The sequence below is a fragment of the Pogonomyrmex barbatus genome, unplaced genomic scaffold (assembly GCF_055798465.1).
Source record: "Pogonomyrmex barbatus isolate J1 unplaced genomic scaffold, ASM5579846v1 scaffold1, whole genome shotgun sequence".
NCBI classification, from domain to species: domain Eukaryota; kingdom Metazoa; phylum Arthropoda; class Insecta; order Hymenoptera; family Formicidae; genus Pogonomyrmex; species Pogonomyrmex barbatus.
In genome coordinates this window covers 165,590-187,734 of record NW_028297098.1, presented here as the reverse complement: position 1 = coordinate 187,734, position 22,145 = coordinate 165,590, and the positions used below count along the sequence as shown (strand labels likewise).

Sequence of the window (22,145 nt, the reverse complement as noted above, 5' to 3'; positions counted from 1 at the left end):
CTTCCGGATCAGGACCGGTTCTTTGTAAGAATAAAAAAAAACAATGACAGCGTTAACGTGAGTTGCCAAGTCACTTCATCAAATCATTCAAGTGAATTAAATTAGTACGTTAGCGTCAATTCTTTGGATCGAATGCGACAGAAATTAAAACCCGTAACGTCAACGAGTTCGATCGCCATAAATACGCCGAAAAGATTATTCATCGCCACGTCACTCATCTCGATTTCACTATCACAGAAAAATCTCTAGCTCTTTCTATCTTGTATCGCGTTAAAAATATTTGTCAGTACCTCCAATTATCGGAACACACCGCTCGTGTTAATTACAACGATAATAATAATTGTTATTCATTCATTTCGTATAATTGAAAAACGTGTAGTATCGAAAAAAAAAATATATACCATCGAATTGTTATCATTGTTATTGTCTGCAAAACTCCTTTTTAATAAATGGGGTATCGACGAATATCCGCGATCGAGCTCCGCGGGCGACGCGGATGTTGTTCGAACACGACGAATATTGCGAAACTGGACGAGGCGTCCGCTGCGATCGCACGAAATCGCGGATGATCGCCTGTAGTCATAGTCGCAGGTAATTCGATGATTGTCACCAATGTCATTCTGTGCCGCGGATTACGTAACGGGGCGTCCCTAATGCGCATCGTCCGCATCGCTCGCGGCGAGCGCGCTCGCTTGCAGCGCGTTATTCACGCCCGGCCGCTTCCGGTTCCGGTTCCCGATACGACGAGCCCACATTACGAGACGATCCTTTCGATTTGCCCGCCGATTGGGCCACCGGGACGAAGGAGCTAGCCGACTGGCAATCGCGCGATAAGACCACCGACGATTTACGACCGCGTCGCGACTCCGCCGCGGCCATTTACGAAATTGAATGTCCACCTACTGACCGACGCTCCGCCGTAAGATTATCTATCGACCTGAATATCTCGTAAAGAGGGATCCGGCGATTTTTACCCCGTTATACGCCGTTACCCCCGCGTTCGCTTCTTCCGGCCGAGCGAGTTCGCGCTTTGAGGTTTACGTCAAAATTTTTATTACCTCTTCCTTTAATCTCTTTTAGAGATAACGCGGAGAAGAGTAGCTAGTTCGATTTGATATTAATGTCTACAGAGAAGCGTACCTCGAAACTATTGCCATTTTTCGTTTCACACGCTCTTTCACCGGCGCGAAATTCATTCTACTGCGAAATTTAATTTCAGTTTCTTACGACTCGTTCGTTACTTTCTCAAATATCGACTAGCTTCGGTATTCGGCATTCTTTTTTTAGCTCGGAAGTTACTCCCGCTGATTAAACCGACGCGTTACTTAGAACTGTCGTTCCCATGCGAGTACTCGTTTGTGCGACTGAGAAGCAATGTTGGAAGTATCGTTACTCAAGGTCGCGGCGGTACTCGAAAGTTTCGAAACAGCTGTGGATATCATCATTTGCAATTCCAGTTACTCGCAGACGCCGCATCGGTGCAGTTTTTTTTTTGCGCAGTCTCTCGTTCGCGTGACTCAAATTATATCTGCTAACTTTTGCTTCGCTACATGATTTTATGCAAGTGTAGAGATAGTATATAGACAGCATAGAGATAACGCGCAAATGCTGTCGCAAAAAATTATTTTTCACTCAGAAGTTTTCTCGTTAGATTTTCTTCCTAAAGAAATAAGTTAGAGGATGAATATATAAAATACAAGTTGGAGGTGACTCTGAATATCAAAAGCTATTATTAATAATGAAAAATCGAATTTTCTGAGGAAAATTTTTCAGGCTCGAAAATTACAGGCGTTACAGTCAGAACTTGTAAATATATTTTAATGTAGAATAATCTCATAAATAAATCTTAAAATGTGTTACAATGTAGGGTCTATTACGACCACACCTCGTGATATAAATTATCAGTTTATCGTCGCGTTTTTTTTTTTTAAGCTGCGTCGAAATTGGGAGTGTAATTCGTACTGCATGTCACATAAAACGTCGAAGGTGATTGCGAGTATGTGCGATTCTTAACGCCATGCGCTTTCATGTTTATTAATGACGACGATATATAACTTTCCCCTCTTCATACTGCATATATATGAAGTGGCCTCGCGAAACGGCTATTCGTTTGTATCGCGAGGTCAAGATCATTGTCGTTCGTTTGCGCAGAGCTTGAGTTCCGTCACGCCTCGTTTAATCCCGGCTATCATCTTTAACGTGACAATAAAAATCCGCGGAAATCCTCCTATTCTTGTCTCTAATGACACATTAAATAAAATATCTAAAATATTTAGCTGCGTCAAATTTTGTTGGAACATCTCTCCGATGTAACGATCGATCGATGAAGTTACTCAAAACTGTCACTTGATGTAATATCTTTTCAATTTAAATATTAAATCAATGTTAAATATTTTTCAGTCAACCTTGATGCTCAAGGTTTTTTGTACTAAAGTAAAAAGGAAGAGCAAAATTGTTTTGGATTGTTACTTCAAAAAATCTCGACAGATTAATATTCGTAGTCTATCTAATTTTATCATAAAGTATTATAAATAAAAGTATATTTATCATATGAAGATATATGTTTACCCTTTAACAGCTACAATATGTTTACAATATATTATTCATTAAAACGAAGCCAATGTATTGATTATTTTTACGTATCCGCCGAACCGAATAAGCATTCTATTTTTTTTCATTATAAAGAAAAGAAACGTACGGCAGTAGATATAATGGACGGAAGTACCTTGCAAGAAACACGTGCAAGGCCTTTACCGATAAACCGGTAAATAGAGTGGTAGTAAGGTTTAATGTGTGAAGAGAATGGTTATTGTTTCACACTGTCGAATGAAATTTACTTCACTATTGTATGGCGCTACCAGGACTTACTAGGTAATCTCTACTGTCATTGTGCGTAAAATAAATTCAACGCGCTGAGCCTTTCGCAGGAGTTGTTTGACGAACTCGGGAGATGATTAATCGCTGAAACTGGACTTTCGTTACCGCAAAAACTAGGTAGGATGCATTCCACGATCAACTAGAAGGCGCATTTGCAACTAGAAGGCATCTTTTATTGCGATTAAAAAAATATTAATTAATTAATTAACATATTTTTACGCAAAAATATTATAGTCTTGCTATCACACACATGTGTGCTATAACCTCGACTCACTCTGCATTAGTCATGTTTATTAATTATATTACACAGATGCAGGTGTATATATGTTCTTTCCTATAGGCACGATTCATTCTAGGACATAGATAGACAAGCGGCCGACAAAATGTAGCAACGAGAATGTACGCTGCTATTTCGGAACGAGGACGAAGAACATTAACCTAATCTAACAACAAATATGGCGACGACTAACGAGAGCATTGATTTAAATTATAAAATGCATCGACAGTAAGTCTCATATGTAAAAGTCAAATGTTCCATTTTTATATTGATTTTGCATATAGTATTTTAACATATATATATATTTGCTAAATATATTATATATATATATATAAATAAAATTAATAAATAAAATCGTGTTTCTTTGTATTGTCTTTCTGGTAAACATAAAAGAAATTATCTCGTAGGCGTCAAAGTGAGGATCTCTGGTATTAAGATTTTCTGGATTTGTTCCAAAGTTGTGAAGTGTTCAAAGCTGCCTACTCGGAATTGCAACAAGTCAGATAAATACCATTCCATTATATCGCTAGCTCATCAACCTTGAACGCCACACGATCAACCTCAGTAAAGAAGACAAAAGGAATAAATATCAATTTCCTCATTTCTCACCGAAGGTCTTGATTAGAATATGTATATATTAAAGTTGCAGCGATTTTACTTTAATGTTAAACAAATAATCCTTTATGTTTAGAAATGTGCAAATATATAATAACTATAACATAAAGTCACATTTTTAATTATTTGCAATCGAGTATTTTTCTTTGTGAGAGCCAAGTATTGCCCTTTTTTATTACTTACTTTATCACTTTTTTTATTACTGTTATTTATGTTTGTTATAAAAAAAAAATTATAATTTAAATTGTACAAATACTGATATGAAATTGATGTAATACTTCTTTTGAAATTACACCTAAATATATTTTATGTTATGTTTCATGGATATTTTATAATTCTTAAGGTCCGTTTCTTGAAATATAATAATATTAATGTGTAATATTCATTTGCATTAACTATGACGTAGATTGCAACAGTTTTGGCATACAATACAATCAGCTGTTACATGAGAAAACGATGTTTGTAGCTATAAATGTAATTATGTTGGCGCAATAATTATTTATACAGGCATCATATTTTTCAATAAAAAAAAAATAATACAAATTTAGCATCAAGCATATTAATATTAATGCTGATATATAAAACACATATACATTTTTATATTTTACGTATGTATCTTATATAATTAATTTTTATTACGAGTATTCAAAATCACAAAATCACGGTGTGTATAAAAATTTAAAACATTTCGCATATAAATTGCATAAAGAAAACTGTTAAGATTTAATAAAATATATAAAAGAAGGGCTAATAAAAATATTTAATAAAAAACATTTTTATTCATATACATCAGAAATGTATAATTTGATGTTTATGAATAAAATGTTTTTTTCATTAAATATTGTCGCTAAGTATTTCATGAGACTTAAATAATAAATTGACTAGTTTTTAATATTTTATTAAACTATTTAAATGATAATATTAATTAATTTTTATTCAATCTGTCAGTCGGAATCCAATTTCAGCAGTTTCCTTTATATTATTTCCAAAGAATTAATATCATAATATTCAGATAGCAAAATTTATTTCCTTCCAAGTTTTATATATATATATAAAAGGGATAATATTAACGGATTATACAATATATTATAACGATTGTAATTCTCCATTTTCAAGGTTGTGCATTCTCGAGGAGATGTGCAATCTTACACAATCTGATTATTTTTCCTAATCGATTAGCTCTTCGTAATCTCTCTCCAAGGCATATCATTTAAATACGTCCTTGTAAGAACGTACGTTGCTTCTTCAAGTGATTTCATATGGAAATAACGGTCTGTATTGTATAACTATGTTCAACGTATCCGCAATTGGATCATGTATTTCTTTTAGATATGCAATAATTGAATTTTGTAGGAAATATTCAAGTACACCTTAACAAGTTGCAAAATGCAAAAATGCAAAGTGTAATTCGATACAATACACAAATGGTATATCAAAAAAAACTGTCTTCCTCGAATTATTTCCTGACATTACAATAATAATTTTATTTATTGATTATTTTATTTAACATGCAAGTCCTTTAAAATCTTCCAAAAACATAATTATATTTGACATCAGAAACTTTATCGTTTCCTCTGGTTTATTTATACGAGCTTGACGCATTGTTGAAGAATACAAATATCGCGGATATAAATATCGAGGATATGACTCATTTTTAATAAATGTGACTGTTTACGTACAACTGAAATTAGGAACTTTGTAGTATTTGGTCTTAGGTTTTTCGATACGATTTTCACAAGTGAAAATAAGATGGCGAATCACAGATATCGTTACACGTCACGAAATAACTCTCGTAGTGAAATTCTCCGAGCGATATAAAACACACTTATTCGAAAGAAGTAACTTTTCCGCTTCTCCACGTCGCTCTCACGACTTGGACGTAATTTTCAGAGGCGGTGGCAGAAAAACCACGGATACCGTGTTAACGACCGTTACTCGCTTGAAAATCGGCGCGTGGAAATTGCGCGAATAATGCACCGTCGCCGGAACGAGCACAGGTGTGGCTCGCTTGGGCGGCAAGAAGCACGTCATGTTGGTTCGTCCGGCAAATTTTATTGGAGGAAAAAAAAAAGTGCCGGGAATCGAGGCGATTCGACGCGTACGTTATTTCTATCCGGTTCTATCCGATTCGCGAGAAAAAGCGATGTGATAATGGCGGTGCTTTGACAATGGCGTACTTTGTTGTTAAAACCGAAGAATCGCGGACAGAAGCAACGTGGAGGTGCTCCTTCGTCGGCGTGGAGGCGATGTGCGCGGCGATGGCCTCAATTGCGACCGTTTGAACCGTTCACCAGCTGATCGCCCATTAGCGAGAGGCAGGGTGCGGGTAAAGGCAGAGTGCTCGCTGGATTAGAAAGTACAGATCTAATCCGACGAAATAGCCTCAGCAAAATAGCCACCAGTATCCAAACGCTTCTTCCAAAAGAAATCGGCTTATCCCTCTCTTGTTTATCTCAGCATCGTTCTCCCATCGATTCTCCTGGATTTACGATTTGTCTTCGGGACACCGCGATTAATTCTAGTCGTCTGAAATATTTTCGTTCCTTCATTCCAACCGATTCTCATTAATTCAATCGCATTTCACGCATATTTTATTTTTCATATTCAACATGTAACATTCCCATAGAGATAAAAAGCAAAAATAGTTATAATAGCATGTCTACATCGGCGAAAGAACTACATGTAACGAATGGGATTTATTTATTACACATGACGCAAAAGTTTTGACCATAATTTTTCGTAGTATCTAAAATCCTAAAATCCTACTAATAATGTAATAATGTAAATGCATACATGTCTCGATAATTGCAAATTGCATTGACACATAGTTATTAGAAAGAATTTTATATATAACGTATATATTATTAGCGAATAATATCACATTTATTACGAGCGTGATAAATAATTTTCCATGCTTCCAACTTTCTACGCCTCCAACTTGTAGCAATGAAACGCAACACGTCGTCCACACAATCTATCAATCGCAAAGAACTGGAATCTCCCAATTTCGGTCTTTGTCCTCGCGTAGAGAAATCATCACAAAAATGTATCCTCTCGCACGCGATAGAGCTCACTTTCTCTCGACCCGATTGTCGCGCTAGATCGCTACCGCGTTTTTTATTCGCAGCCGAGCAGTCGCTTCGTGGTTGGTCGATCCTGTACACGCCCGATCGGTTCCTTTATCGTCACGTCGAAGCGGCCAGCCCCATCGCTGTAGTGCAATGACCGGTTAAGTGATTCGACCAACGTTTTCTAAGTGGCGGCTCAAAGGGAGACGTTCGCCTTTCCTCCGCTAACTCTCCATTTTCTTGGCCCTATCGAGCAAGTTCGCTTCTTTCCCGTCCTCCCTCGACGTTCTTGGCTCTTTGCTAGAATTTTCACAAGTCCCCCATGATAGTGGATCCCTCCGATGGGTTTCTCACCTCGGTTTGATCTCACCTCCGTTTTGTCCGCGCCACCGCCGCCGATTTAGATGTAAATCACCACGGTACCGTCGTTGAAAAAGATCGTTATCCGAATCTGTTGTCTGACTCTGGAGGACATGTCGCCAATCGGGATACGACGATCGCTAAATTATCGCGGATTAAAAGCTGGTGGAATTCAAATAGCATTCCTTTTTTTGCCGGGCTCCCTTTAATCCTCACCCCCTTACACCGTTCGCGTTCGTAACACCTCCGTCACTTCTGTGTATAAATTGTACGTTCGATTATTCGCGATACGATGCGAGTTAATAAATCTTCGATTCAGGTCCGAACAGGCACTAAACCGTTCGCCGAGACGATGGCTCAAGGGTACGACATTTTGACGTCTACGGCAGCGTCGGTTCTCTCGTCAGCGGCATCGCCTTTCTCTCGGATGCAGCGCTCGAATAATGACGATGATTAATCACCTTAGTCACCGTGCCGGTCGAACATTCGCGAGAATCCGACTAATTTAAAAGAGATAGCTGCAACGTTTTTATTCCATTCGACGCTATTATCGGCATATTCATCGCAGTTGACTCTTCTGTTTAACGACGCTTACAGCAATACCACCAGTTACAAACGATTATGTTCGATAATTTTCTTAAACTCCACGGCCAAATTTTATTATAAATTTTCGAAACAATCACACAGATTTTTCGATACGATATGCCGTCGTTGTTCCGGTATTCTGCTTGCGCCTCCTAAGTAGCCAGCAGTTTTCCTCAGGTAATCTAGAGCAACATTGTTCTATTTTAAATTCTGAAATTGGAGCACCGAGATAAAAGTTCTACAATATCTTCCCAGCCTGATTTATTTCAAGTGTTATCATTGACGTAGCAAAATGTTGCTTACGCCGCCTAATTTAGCGATTCCTTAAAATAATCTAGGATGGTATATTGTTCTATTTTAAATCTCGGAATCCAAGCGTTTCGAGATAAAACTAATACTTTACAGGCTGTTGGATGAAGATCCGCGGCTCTCTCTCGTATTTCGTGATTTTCGTGTATTTACCAGTAAAATTCGTCGCGAGGTGTCTTCGTGCCAAACGGTACCGAGTCTGGAAATGCTCGCTTTTGATACAAGCGAGGCTGCACTCCTTGCACTTATCCCGGGGACCAGCGGGAGCTTTTTGTCTCGCGAGTCTGTCCCACGAGCGTCGCGACGTCCCAACTGGAAGCCGGCCACTTCTGCGCTTGGGTTTATATTTAAACTGCAAAGCGCCGCCGGCCACGTCGACGTCGACGTCGACGCCGACGTCGACGCATCGTCTTTCCCAATGCGTCGGCCCGGACGTCAAGGAGCGGAGAGAAGAAAGAAAAGAGAATGTGTGTCGGGGAAAAGAACGCGCCAAGAGAAATACCAGAATGAAGGGGGGAAAAAAATCTCCCGCTTTCGCGAAGCGAAAACACCTCCGAGATACGTGATACGTGTGTTTGGCGCACGTGAAATATTGAGGCGATGTATTTAAAAGAGAAATATTATTTGGGAAGGAAGAGGACTTTCGAGAATTCGTATATAAATACAGTGTACGTGCGTGATACGGTGGAAGGCGAGATGATTGCATAATAATTCTAGGGAGCGAGATATCACGAGCTTATCAGCTTTTGGACATTTTCCTTTTCTTATTCCTTATTTTGCCTGCAATTTTCAAGACATTTCAAGTAAAATTTCGTCTTTTGTGGATGTACGTGTTATGTTACTCTTTTCATCATCGTCTTTTCTGTTTTACATTTTCCACGGAATTTTGGCACAATACGCAAAGTTTCACACACGCTCGCGCGTATAAACGGCGCAGTATGGAAAATTTGGAAAATTCCTGCTAATAAAAGAACGCATAAACATCGATGCCATAGGATCGTGGACCTCCCACATTGGCGCATATCTGCTCGACGTTTTAAACGGGACCAATCAAGTTTGCACATGGTGAACGAATGTTTAACGGTCTCTGCAAGGAGAGGAAAGCGGGACGATACAAAGCCGCCTCTGCAGTTGATGAAATGCATATATGAATATCAATTACTATCGTAATTAATCATTCAATTATTAAAACATTGAATCGTTCACAGATAACGACAATTATTTCCCGTTTAATATTTCAAAGTGGAATCTTTTCTAACGAAATTTTAATTCAATTTTGTTACAAATACACATATCGTGATATCATAAATTGAAAATTTACTAAAATAACACCCACTATGTAAAAGCGAAATAAATCAAAGAATCTCTAGTCAAAGCTAAAACGTCACGCACCAATTTCGGAATAATCTCAAATATTCCAATTAAATATCGCTATAACTCGAGAGGAGTTTTCTCGATGTTTCATCACGCTATACACTTGCACATAATAATTAGTTCCTGCAAACATGGGTTGCGCCGAACTCAATCAGAGCGCTTGCATACGAATTAGTCCTTCCTGGACAATTCATGCATGGGTATGTTAGTTTTCGATCGATAAATATTGCGGGAGAGACCGGCATATCTCCCCGTGCCTCCGTCTCGTCACGCTCGCAAGGCGGATCCTCATCGAGAGGAGGAAATCCCAATGGGCGCATCTCGAAGATCTTGCGAATGTTCCGGGGCACGCCGTTTGAATCCTCGCGAGAGAGCATATCCTCTTTCTTTTTTTCTCCTCCACCCGTCTGCCCACGCGTTCAAACTACCTACCCACCCGCGAAAGAGATAAAAAAAAAACGAACGGGGGGAGAGACGAAGGAGCAGGCTGGAGATCTAGGCTGAACGCAGAAAAAAGAAGAAGACAACCAACTACGAGGAAGGTCGAGGAAGGAGAGGAAGCGTGATATATGGAGAAAGGGACGGTCTGCGCACGTTTGTGTACGTACGAGGGAGAACATCGCGCCAATATCAGGATGTAGGGTTTCGGGGTACGCCCAAAGGGTCATCACCCTTTCTTGGCGGACCCTTCTCCTTCTCCGCGCTTATATGTCTGCTTCGTGCTTCTGCCTTCCCTCCTCGCTTCTCGTCTCTGTCTTCTCTTTTGCTGGACCGTCCCCACTCCATCTTCCTCATGCATCCCCTACGACGCGCGCTTTTACTCCCTGGCGCGTCTCCAGAGACGAAGAAATACGATTCGCCCCGCGAGAAAATGGCGTAATTATATACGAGGGCGGGTAGAAGAAGGAGAGAACGTAAATCACAACAGCGTGGAGGCAACGGCGTGGAGGCGTGCGGGGCTTGGATGAGAAGTCCCGCATCCGCCGAAAACGCGGTTCGGTAAGAGGTTTCGAGAACTTCTCCTTCCTTCCTTCGGAAGATGATGAAAATCTCGAGGAAGCTCGCTAAGCGCGCTGGTTCCCTCCCTCCCTCCCTCCCTCGTGAGAATAGAAGGATTATTTTCCATTTCGTTTTGTTTAAAGTCGCTCGCACGCCTCTAGGAAGCAGGAAACGACAGGACAGGAACGAATCTCTAATTTACCGAGACTTATACAGTCTCGAGTCTCGCTAAGGAAACTTCCAATCTTCAGTCATCCCGTTTTCATCCCGTTTAATCGTAAGAGAGTGTTGCCGCGTCACGGACTATCTGCGATGCAAGGTTCAATATCCTCCTCATTATGATGGCGTCACTTCAGAAGGGTACCGCTCGCGTGACTCGCTTCTTGATAACGTGACTGACAACCGATGGAGATTCGAGCCCTGGTGGATCATACCATGATGATACGGGTGCAATGAGCTCGGCATGATGTCGCCGTCTTTCAGTAAGGCACTCGACGCGAGGCCGCATAAATTTTAGTCACGACCGCTATTTACCAGACATTATTCAAGCGGCAAAATAATAAAAATTGCCGACGAGTACGTAGTAACGAAACATTAAGATAAAAAATGTAGAATCACAATAATATAATAAATATTAAAAGTAGAAACACACATTAAAGATAAATATAAAAATAAAAATACGTGAAAATGCGATACAAATAATAATAAGGTCCATAAGTATTTTAAATGGAATTTCAGATTTAATGAATTCAAATTAAGAAGAGAGAACACGAGCTACGAGATGTGAAACTTTCTAGAAAACTGTCAAAGTGAAACAAAGCTAATACGACCGTACGCGAGATCATTACTAACGTCCGCTTCAAAGCTCGACGTCTTTTTTTATGGAACGAGGATTAGGATGCAAATCACGGTGTAATCTTAGTGCGTCGAACGAATCTTTAGCGTTGATGAAGCTCCCGCGAATAATTGCTTCTTCTTGTGGTTGACGCAAGCGGCAATAAAATTTGCCACGGAATAAATGGCTTTTAATATTAATCTACGACCACTAATGACGGGCTACACGCAGTAAGGCGTTAACGCAAAATTGCAAATCACATCGTGTGCGAGATTATTTATTGTTGACGCAAATCCCGCGTCTGTACTCATAGATCGGTCGAACTTGTAATTATAAATTTGCGTAAAACAAAACAATCAATACGTGTTAGTCCTCCAATTGCTAAATGCCGTCATAATTACGGGAATAATAATAAAATATTAATAGAAAATGATATAAAAAAAAATCTGATAATCTGACGTGATAATTTAAGTAATTTAAATATAAATTAAATGTACATATATTTTTTATTTGGGATATATATATATATATTATTACTTGTCGCAAGTTTTATTTGTTGTGAAGATGCTTCAAATCGACACAATCGCAAAGAAAAATTCACGCTTGAATCATCTTGAGATTGAAAAATCTTCTTTTCAATTAAAAGATTTTTTTATTGTTTCACATATCCAGTTTCCTACTAACTATTCATAATTAATATGCGACGAGTTAATTATACCATATTTCTCCGATTTGTTCTCTCTTTTCTTTTTAGAAAAACGAAGAAGATCGTGCACCGATCGTAATGAAAGCTCCGACTTTTTCATTTTCACCGAGAGACTACACCGAGTCGCCATAATTAAACGATGAAATTTCGCTGAAATTTCCTTCCTGTGTTCAGGGCGAAAGCCCCAAGTTCACGAATTCGACGTCGGAGACAGCGGAAAAAATTATGCAAGTGCCGCAAGTGCCAGTGGACTTCCACATACTCGTAATTAGCGAGCGGCACTCTCAATTATTCTAATTAGGGTAATGACATCACGAGGCTGCATTGGGTATTCCGAGATAGAATCGGCCGTGAATATCACCACGACTCGCGTACTCTCTTCCTCCGTCTCCTTCCTTTCTCTCCTTCTTCCAATGCAAAATCTTTTGAAACATCCGGATCCTTTCACGGCGGTTTCCCTTCCCGCCACGAGAACGCGTCGCATGAGCGCTCGTTTATGAAAAGGAAATCTAAGTAGTTTTACGACAGCGGGATCGTTTTAGAGTACAGGAATCCCCCACGAATACATAGACACGTTCTCGCGTATCCATGCAACTTCAAAAGTTGCCGCACGGTCGGATGCAGCACGAGCGGTAATAACGCGGCCGTTATTCCTGAATATGCAAAATAGAAGTAAATGTGGAATGCGGGTTACGAGATCAACGACGGGCGAGTGCGCAGTTTACACGCAAAAATCATAAATTACGTATAACGCGGTTTGGTTTAACGATATAATAGTTCTGCCTATCTTGTACATCGCGCGTTTTATTTTCGCATATTTATCTCTGGTTATTATTATTATTATTATTATTATTATCTTAATTCAACGTACTAGAAAATTTTGAAATATCGCACGTATATATCGTACGTATATTATAACTAACATTTATTTGTTTGAAAAAAAATTCTTTTTTACGTGAGACTTGCAATAACGATTTCTTTCACAATATTTGTGTGTATGACTTATTTTTGTAAGTTATAGGGCTGAAGAATTGAAGGATCAAATACCTCGCAATTATTTTGGGATAATACGATAATATAAATATTTATAACCAGTTATCTGTTTTTGAAGCAACAAAATATATTTTGGAATTTTAAATGTTCATATCGTTTTTATCGTTCTAACTTTAAGATATATTACAACTTTTTGTATATAACATTAGTGATACAAGTAATGTATAAAACATTCTATAAGTTGTGCAATTCTTGACAATTCTTGAAAAATAATTTTAAAATAAATTGTAGCCACTGTCAGAAAAAATAAAATAAATAAAGTATTCGTATTAAAAAAAGGGCCACGAGATATTTATCGATTTCAGCATTAATCGCGGGTCACATGAAGGAGAGTCATGTTCACGTTCTAATGGGGTCCAATGTTGAAGAATTTCGCGCAGCTCGACGTAAATATACGTGTCCCCTCGCATTATGTTGCTCTCGTCGACTCGACGAGAGGGATACGACGAGACTGAAGGGAGAACTAAACAAGCACCCGCCGCCACGTGATGGTCGAGTAGACGTCTCATGTCGAGGGCGCCACGACGGGGGGGGGGGTTGCATGAGGGTGAGAAAGGTTAACGCGATCTCTTGCGAGGGTGTACGGAATATTGATTCACCCCGGTGTTAGGAACCTTCTAGTTCCGTACATATGTGTCCGAGAGAGAGAGAGATATGCAAATGCATACACACATATACAGTTTATTGTCACATCATGGGGAAATATATTAAAAGATCATTATCTCGTTAGAGATGAGAAAGAGAGAGAGAGAGAGAGAGAGAGAGAGAGAGAGAGAGAGAAAGAGGGAGAGAGAGAATTTTGTGGAAATTAATGTTTTTAGCAAGTTTCCAATTTTTAACATTTAATTACTTTTAAACACTTATTGAGAGAGTTTTTAACTTCAAGATTTAATCTATTGAAATATTCAATTACTTTTGAAACAAGTTTTTAATTTTAAATACTTAATCGTGCGATATTTAAAGTTCAGATTAAATCTCTATGAAATTATAATTTAATTATAATTAATTAAAAAAACTGAAAAAATTAATTAAAACAATTTTCCGTTAAAATACAGGAGAATGAGTTTAAAAATTTTTCAATAATAATTTTAAAAGTCAATTTTATGACAACTGACGGCGGATTGAAATAAAATAAACTGTAATTCGTGTAATTCAATTTAAAACTATATCCAAAAAGAATATTAAATAAATCAGATATTTACGTTTTTTTCGTTTTAAAACATTTATATAACTTATCCAATTTTTTTAGAAGAAATTTCACGAGACTTATCTATTGCAAATGTTCACTCAATATTAATTATCTTGATAATTACAATTTCAAATCCTCAGAGAATGAAAACGATAAGAAATTATCCATTTTTATTTAATTAAATTAATAATAAGAAGTAAAATTATTTAAAAATACTCCAAATTGTATTAAAAACTAAAAATATTTTTATGCAATGGTGATGAGATACAGGGTATAAAGTCGCATATAGACACCCTTCATATAGCAACGACGAAGTACTACCCTTCTGTTGCCAACCGTGCATCGATCCAACGAACGACCAAGTTTCCTTTTAGTGTATCAAGATGCATCTCTCTCTCTCTCTCTCTCTCTCTCTCTCTCTCTCTCTCTCGGTGTGTTCATTTTCTTTCGTCAGTAGCTTCCTTTTCAAAAATATTCGTGAAAATGCAGTGCGCTGAGAGCACAGTAATATAGAGCACGATTGCGTAAAGATCGGCCATTATTGTTAGACAGAAATGCATTCGATGTCGAGTTCTATTTCCATGCCGATCGAAATGCACTCGCACGATGCACAGAACAGCAGGGGGCTTAATCCTTTGAAGCCCAATAGTTTTGAGAGAAAGAGAGAGAGACTCGAAAATCTTTTCAAAGCCTCTACTCTATCATCATCGAACTTTTCAAAAAATAATTTCGCAGCAATACCATCTGGATTTTAAAGAATTACAGAATATTCGCCAAGTTATCCCTGATCATGTATTCATAAAAAATCTAGCTTTGCTTCGTTTGCGTTCAAATAAAAAAAAAAAAACCAAAAACGAGAGAAAAAATATGCAGGAAATTTTAAAAGACGAAAAGAATGTTTCAATAAAAATTCGATAACAATAACTTGTTAAAATTAAAAATTTTTGAAATTTTGGAATTAAAAGAAAATAAAAAACAAATCAATTAATGTGGATTTAAATTTAAATATACTTTCGATCTGAAAAGTTTGATTGTCGAGACATTTAATATTAAAAGTATAATATTAAAAGTATAATATTAAAGTATAATATTAAAAGTTAAATTACTGTTAAAATCGATTTAAAGTGATATAATAAAATTATTCAAATACGTATCTGTATTTTTAAAATATCTTGAATATGATTGAAGAAAGAGACGCGCTTTTAAATTTTCTATAAAGTCATGAAACGTGCAGAAATGCGAAACGTAATGGAATATGCACTAAAGGAAATGTGTATATAGTGGTTATATGGGAAATGGGGGAGGAAGGGGGCGCCAAGAAATGGCGGAGATGCATTTGATAAACTGACTGCACTTTTTATGAAGCACTTTTCGTATTTTACTTAAAAATCCTTTTTCTACGTGTCTACAAGAATATTTCAATTGCAAAAGTGTGGCTGGATGTACTTCAACACTATGTATTTGGTTATTACATTTATTCATCCATTTGCGGCATATTCTTTTTGCATTCTCTTTTACATTTTGAATTTTAACCGCACACTTTATACTTTCGTATTTAAAATTTTAATATTAAATCGTCAGATATAGTTACAATGTACGCTAAGGTTAATTTAAATATTTTATCCTCCTAAATTTGTATATTTTTTTTTGATTATCATAATTAAAAAAAATAAAAAAATATAACCTATGACAGCGTTCTGTCTTTAAATCTAATACATACAAATTCTATTTGCGACGTTGAGTCCACGTGCTGCTTTTTAAAAGGGAAAAAAAAAAGTATGGTTTCCCTTGGAATTTCCACGAAAGAGACTCGTACAAATAGCGCGAATGATTTTCTCGCTTGCTTCTCGGTTGCCGCTACAACCGTTTACCTTGTGCCAGATCTCGTGGAATCGGCGTTTCTCCGTTTCGTTCTAATTTATTGTCAAGTGCACAACGTAGTGTGAGTCACACGCGGTCGACTCGAAAGAGAGAGATCCGAGGACGGACGTTCACGCACATTGTCGCTGCGCTGACGAGCGTGCGTCTGTGCGTGAGTGTGAGCGCCGCCGGACAACGCAGTAAACAAAACGTGCCTCTTAGCGAGGGAGCCCGAAGAGTGCAACGACCTGCGCCATTGTGACGTAGCTTTCGGATCAGCTGACGGCGCGGGACGCGTCGTTTGCTTATCGCGCGCGCGTTTGTCCGATCTACGACGTTCCCTTCGTTCCCGAATGAAATCGCTTACGTTTTCCTTAAGAATCTTAAGATCCCGCTCGTCTGTCGTAACGACCTTTTAAATATGGAGATTATTTTACTCCAACGTGGAAAATTTATTTTTAAAATGCAGCATAACAGCGGGCTTTAATAAATGTGTGTCAGTACAGTCGACATTTTGGAAAATTGGATTCTTATATTTCTTTATGTTACGATAAATTACGGCTACGTCTGTGTGTTTTTCCTAATTATAAAATTTCTCGGAGCGAATAGAATATAGACACACGACTTGATTAACTCAAGTATGAAACGAGTCTGTAGCAAAATCTTTTTCTTTCCAAAATTTACTAATGCCAGCAGCGCTTATTTATCGTACAGGCACAAAAGAGATTTTTAATGTAAAAGATTTATTAATGTAAAAAAGGTTGCTTTTTCTGATACGCAAGCGCGTAGGAGAGGGAGAAATACATTTACGAAAGAATATATCTGATGCGAACAATTTCTTTACGGACAAGAAGTTTCTCAACAAGATACGCATCACGTCATCGCGTACGCTGCTCCGATTTTCGCAAGTGAACGTAAGATCACCGATAATCGCGAATGTCATAACGTCTGCGTTGTACAGACGGTGAGAACGTTGGGTTAGGTTACGTTCTCTGTCGCAAGACGGGGCGGCGTTCGCTTTCACCCTCGCGCTTGATCAACGATGCGCGTTAATTAGGGAAATTAGGCGCGTTATCGCGCGTTCACCTTCTCGACTTTTATCGCCTTCGTCTCTCCCGCTTCTAGCCTCCTTTTCCGCTTCTTCTTTGCCGCGTTAACCGACTCTGCGCGATCGATTCGAGCACGTTCGTGACATTGATCCCTTACCTTCGTTTATTCCGGATTCCGCTGACGGCGTTCTCTCTTCCTTCCTTTCTTCCTTTCTTTGTCCTCCTCTTTTTCCATTCGTAATGCGTCGAGGAATTTAAATTCCTCCAGCCTCCCACGACGAGTGTCTGCGACGATTGGTCCTATCCAAACATGGAAATGCCTTTCGTTCGACACTCGAAGAGATGGGATGACACAATCCTCTGCCGTGAAGGAGAGAGAAAGAGAGATAGTATCCACCGATGGCCGTCGAGTCCGTTCGCCTCGCTTTGTCAGCTGGCAGCCGAATTTGACGTTTCCAGCTGTCGTATTTTGTTCCCTTTGTCATGACAGCGAACAGTCGGGAACGAGAAAAGCCAAGAGCGAGCGAGACGGACGTACAACGTGCGTGTGTATACATGTATAGGTATACTCGCGTATGTACAATGTGTATCTATAGAGACGGACCGCCGATCGAGCGGACGAAACGGAGCAAGCGATGGAATCACTGTACTCGACTCGAATTCGGAACAACTCCGCGTCGCGTCACCGGGACGACGCGGCGCGCGTCGTTGCATCCGCACGGATAAAAATAAATCCCCTGCACGAAAATCGTGCGGGGACGAATCGCTGCGACTCCGCAAACGGCGAACGATGGCGATGGCCCGGGTGCGCGCACACAATCGAACCCCGTCGACGCCGCACTCGACGCACTCGCCGCGCTCCGCGGCCGTTGCCGCTTGTCGGCGGCTTGAATACTCACATGACGAGACGCGAGACGATCGACGATATCATATTAACGGGTCCTGCGGCACGACGAGACGCGCGCGAACGGCTAGAAAACGAGCGACTAAATGCGGACGGCCGTCTGCAGCACCGCCGCTCACAGGTCAGCCATGTTGAACTGGCAGCTGGCTCGCCGCTGCTGCGCGCGTGACGTCACGGCGTGTTTTCGTCACGTGACCCGTCAGGCCTGTATCCGCGCGAGAAACAGAACGCCTTTATACGATCTAATTCAATTTCTCAGTGCGAAAGAAATATCGAGTCGATAAAAGAATTCCCCAGTATTTTTCTACAATGAAGGAAAAATATTTCTCGGTTTCCAGAGATCTCATTTAAATTCAATATTTTTCGGAAATGTTATGCATTATAATTATCAATTTTTCTGGTAAGATCGAATATTTACGTTATGTGTTCATGAATTAATTAAAATCGAAACTCAATGTTGAGTATTAGTACTTTTTATATGATATATTACAATGTAAATAACTGGAACATTTTATATGATACGCGATAATTCATGCTCCATTAAAGTTTTCTTAAACATTTCACCTGCTCCAAAAATTGCAACCGTAAAACGTCTTCCGGTTTACCGCCGACAGTCGCGTAAACACACAAATTCTCCCAATGAGAGAAGAAAGAGAAAAGTAAAAAGTAGAGGAAAGAAAGAAAAAGAACAGGGAATTCCCATCGGCGAAACGTTTTCTGGTAAGCCACGGACGAGCAAACAAGCACAAGTCTTGTAATAAAGAAAGAAAATGTCCAGTTTGACATTCACATTATTGTACGTAAAGCTCTTGTGTATTGAAATGTAAAAGAAAATTTTCATACATCCATTCGTATTCTCAAATATTTCAATTCAAAACAATAAAAATTAAACAAATAATGTCAGAATAAATGGAAGAATTTGAATCTTTGTCTCGTAATTTTAATTCTTCATTTAAGACAATGCGATCAAAAACATGGACATATAAAAATTAACATATATTTAATCTCTCTCGTTTGCTAAAATCTATTTTAATTTCATCAAATATTCATAAGAATATGCATCTCATTTAAATTGTAATAAATTTATGATATTTCTCGAAGACATAACTAAGTAACGACTGATAAAAGATTGAAATTTTTCATCGTTCTTGGGAAGGAGAGACAAAAACATGTGTTTTTATAAAAAGTATTCTCTCATCCGCTGATGAAAAGAGCATGTCGAAAAGACGCCGGGGTTTATACATGGCGCGTTACGTCGATGTGAGGGTGTAGAGCGCGGAGCGTGGATACGCGCGTGACACGAGTGCGCCGTGTGCGTGTCGCGCGCACGATAGAAGAGACAACGGCAGTCCTCCCTTGGCGCCTTTCTCTCTTCGTCCGGACTTGGACGTGTCTTCCCTCTCGCGTCATCCGCGCGCGCGACCCCACGCGTCTCGCGGTCGGTACTACGGCTCTAAGCACCCCACCCCCGAGCTTCGCTCCATCGTGCGATGGATAGCAGAGTGAAGTGAGGCGCGACGCGACGCGACGCGACTCGGCTCGGCGCGACGGTGCTCCGTTGCGAAGGGGCGGGAAGGGAAAGGAAGGGATCGGGACGAGGAGGGAAGAAGGCAGAGAAGAGAAGGAGGGAGAGCCGAGTGAGAGCGCGCGGTCGCGCTCGACTCGGCGGCGGGGTGGAGGCGGATCGTGCCACGGCGGGAGGAGGTTAGCTAGACTGGGTGGGAGAGAGGGCGCGCGCGCGAGGGGGGGGGGGGAACGTACGGGCCGCGGGAAGGAGCCGTGCCTCCCTGCCGTCCGCCCGCAGTGCGCGCTACGCGATATCACTGATCGGTCATGTGTGTGTCACTCTCACGTTCACACTGGTACCGTTTGGAGTACTTGGTTACCGCGCTGATGGTATTGCCACCGTTGCCGTTGCCACCGTCCGCTGTCGCATAGTGCGCGGTGCCGAAAAGTGCTTACACCCAGCTCGCGGCGCGGCCCCGGAAGTGTTGAAAGCGCGCCCGGTCGATCTCGGTCGCGCGCGCGGACGTCAAAACACAACGCTCGCCGTGGACGGACGGAGAAGAAGACGCGGAGAAGCGCGATCCCCGTCGCGTCACATTGATCGACTCCGAATACATCATCGTCAACACGAGAACAAGAGCGCACAGGTGGAGAGACGCGCGGACTCCTTATTGCCGTAGGGACGCGCGCGCGCGCGCGCGCGCGCCGGAAGAGCAGTGGGAAAACATCGTAAGTTAGGCGCGCACGGCGATCACGCCGGACAGAGAGAAAGAAAGAAAGACGGAGAAAGGCCGTTTCCGTGCGCGCGGAGTCTCGTGGCGAGTTTCGTGAAAATAAGTGTCTCGCGCGCGCGTCCAGACGCGAAACGGGAGCAAGGAGTGGCTGCGGTGTGTGTTCGTGAAGAAAGGAAGAGAAAGAGAGAGAGCGAGAGAGAGAGAAGAGAAGCGACGTCTGCGAGGGAAGAGAGGATAACACGAGTGACCGGCCGTCGTCTCATGGCTCTGTTGTTCGATGGCCCTTCGTGATCTTCGGCGGGAAGAGCTCGGTTACGGAGTAGTGCTTTGTGCCGTCGAGAAATAGTGTGATCGCGTTGGTGACAGGGTCCGCCGTCGTGTCCCCTCTCCCGGCGTGTGCGTTGCCGTGCGTGCGCCTGTTGTTGTTTTTCTTTTCTTTTCGGGGGCGAGGCACGCTCCTCGGAGGATAGAAGGAAAAACCAGGTCGGCGTCGGGGGGCCGGGGACGAGAGAGTGAAGTGTGAGCGAGCAAAAGAGAAAGAGAGAAAGAGGGAGAGAGAGAGAGAGAGAGAGAGAGATAGATAGATAGATAGATAGATAGAGAAAGAAGGAGAGAGAGAAAGAAGACGGAAGAGGAGCGGGAACAGTGGGGGAGGGAGACTGGGGGCGCCCGCTCGCGGGTGGGCGGGAGGGGGAGGGGACCGTACGAGGGAAAGGGTGACTGGCGGACCCGGCTGTGGCGATCCGAAGTCGCGGATTCGGCACGCCGCGGTTTACCGAACGTAATATGGCGTACAAGTTTCGCGAGGAGATCGTGGGAAAGAGGTTTCTCTCGGTGAGTGGTTTCACCAAGCTGAAGGTGAATAAGATTAGTGAGTGGGGTTGGCGTGCGGGGGTGATACGTGCCGCCAGTCACAGGGATAACGGCTGTCATGACCTTCAGGTGAGTCCAAACGAAAAATTCATTTGCATTCCCATTTCTTCCGTCGTCGTTCCTCGCGCGGCTCGTTTCAGGTATATCGTTACCGCGTAGTTTGTAACCACGGGTCGATTGTTGGTCACCGCGACCCGGGGTCGCGCGCGCGACATCTCGTCTCGCCTCGCCTCACCTCACCTCGCCGCGCCGCACCGCACCGCACCGCACCGCACCGTTTGTGTTTACATCGCGGCGTGATGCGACCCTTGCCTCGGTACGAATATCGAAGTATACGTGCATGCTCGCCCAGCTCTTGACGATCGGTCCTCCACTTTAAATTCCGCGTCCAAGATCCACGCCCGTTTCGCTGGTCTACCTCGACGGCGACATGTTGTCACGAGGGATGAAAATTATTTTCTCCGTTGAATTCGTCGAAATATCGAGAATATTCTAATGTAATTATTGGTATCGCGCGCTTCCGCGAAATCGTAACCATATTTTCGATAAAATTTTATCATCACCGAGTTACTTGCGATTATGTTACGTTCGCGTTGTTTGCTCGGTGCAATAATTACGATTACAAAATATTTTTGTAATACCGGATTATGTAGCTGCGCTTTCGGAAATGCGCTATGACAGTATATTGCATTATTTGTGAAATCAAATCATCGTTGCGAATGATGCGATAGATTTGTAGTTGCCAATATTATTTGATATTACGCAAAATGCGAGTTATTAATCAAAAATATAAAAATATAAATATACGCAAAATATGAATTATTAGTCAATTGATGATTGATCAATTGGTGATTTCGAACTCGATGAAAAGATTCAAGTAGGAGTAACGACCGTAGAGCACACATTTCTAAGAAACTATTTTCTGTTTACGAACAATATCGAATATTATTGTTGTCTCGCCACGAGACAGAT

The 22,145-nt window shown here is 40.9% G+C and overlaps 1 protein-coding gene and 1 long non-coding RNA gene across 5 annotated transcripts in view; both read right to left on the bottom strand.

Annotated features, from left to right (window-relative positions):
* The window catches only part of LOC105430009 (uncharacterized), a 33,836-nt gene extending 15,594 nt beyond the window's left edge, over positions 1–18,242 (bottom strand). For 2 of the 4 annotated variants that reach the window (XM_089085195.1, XM_089085193.1), the window contains exon 1: positions 17,314–18,049. Coding sequence is in view for 1 of the 4 variants with exons in the window: in XM_089085197.1 (XP_088941323.1) it covers positions 18,056–18,087 (32 nt within the window). In the remaining 3 variants the exon portion in view is untranslated. The other 2 variants (XM_089085197.1, XM_089085194.1) reach the window with 2 other exon arrangements.
* On the bottom strand, positions 4,775–10,537 carry LOC105430011 (uncharacterized). The gene is made up of 2 exons (XR_968168.2): positions 8,245–10,537; positions 4,775–7,964 (listed from the first exon to the last, which is right to left on the bottom strand). It is a non-coding gene; the product is annotated as an uncharacterized LOC105430011 (long non-coding RNA).
* Positions 18,243–22,145: the final 3,903 nt, after the last annotated feature.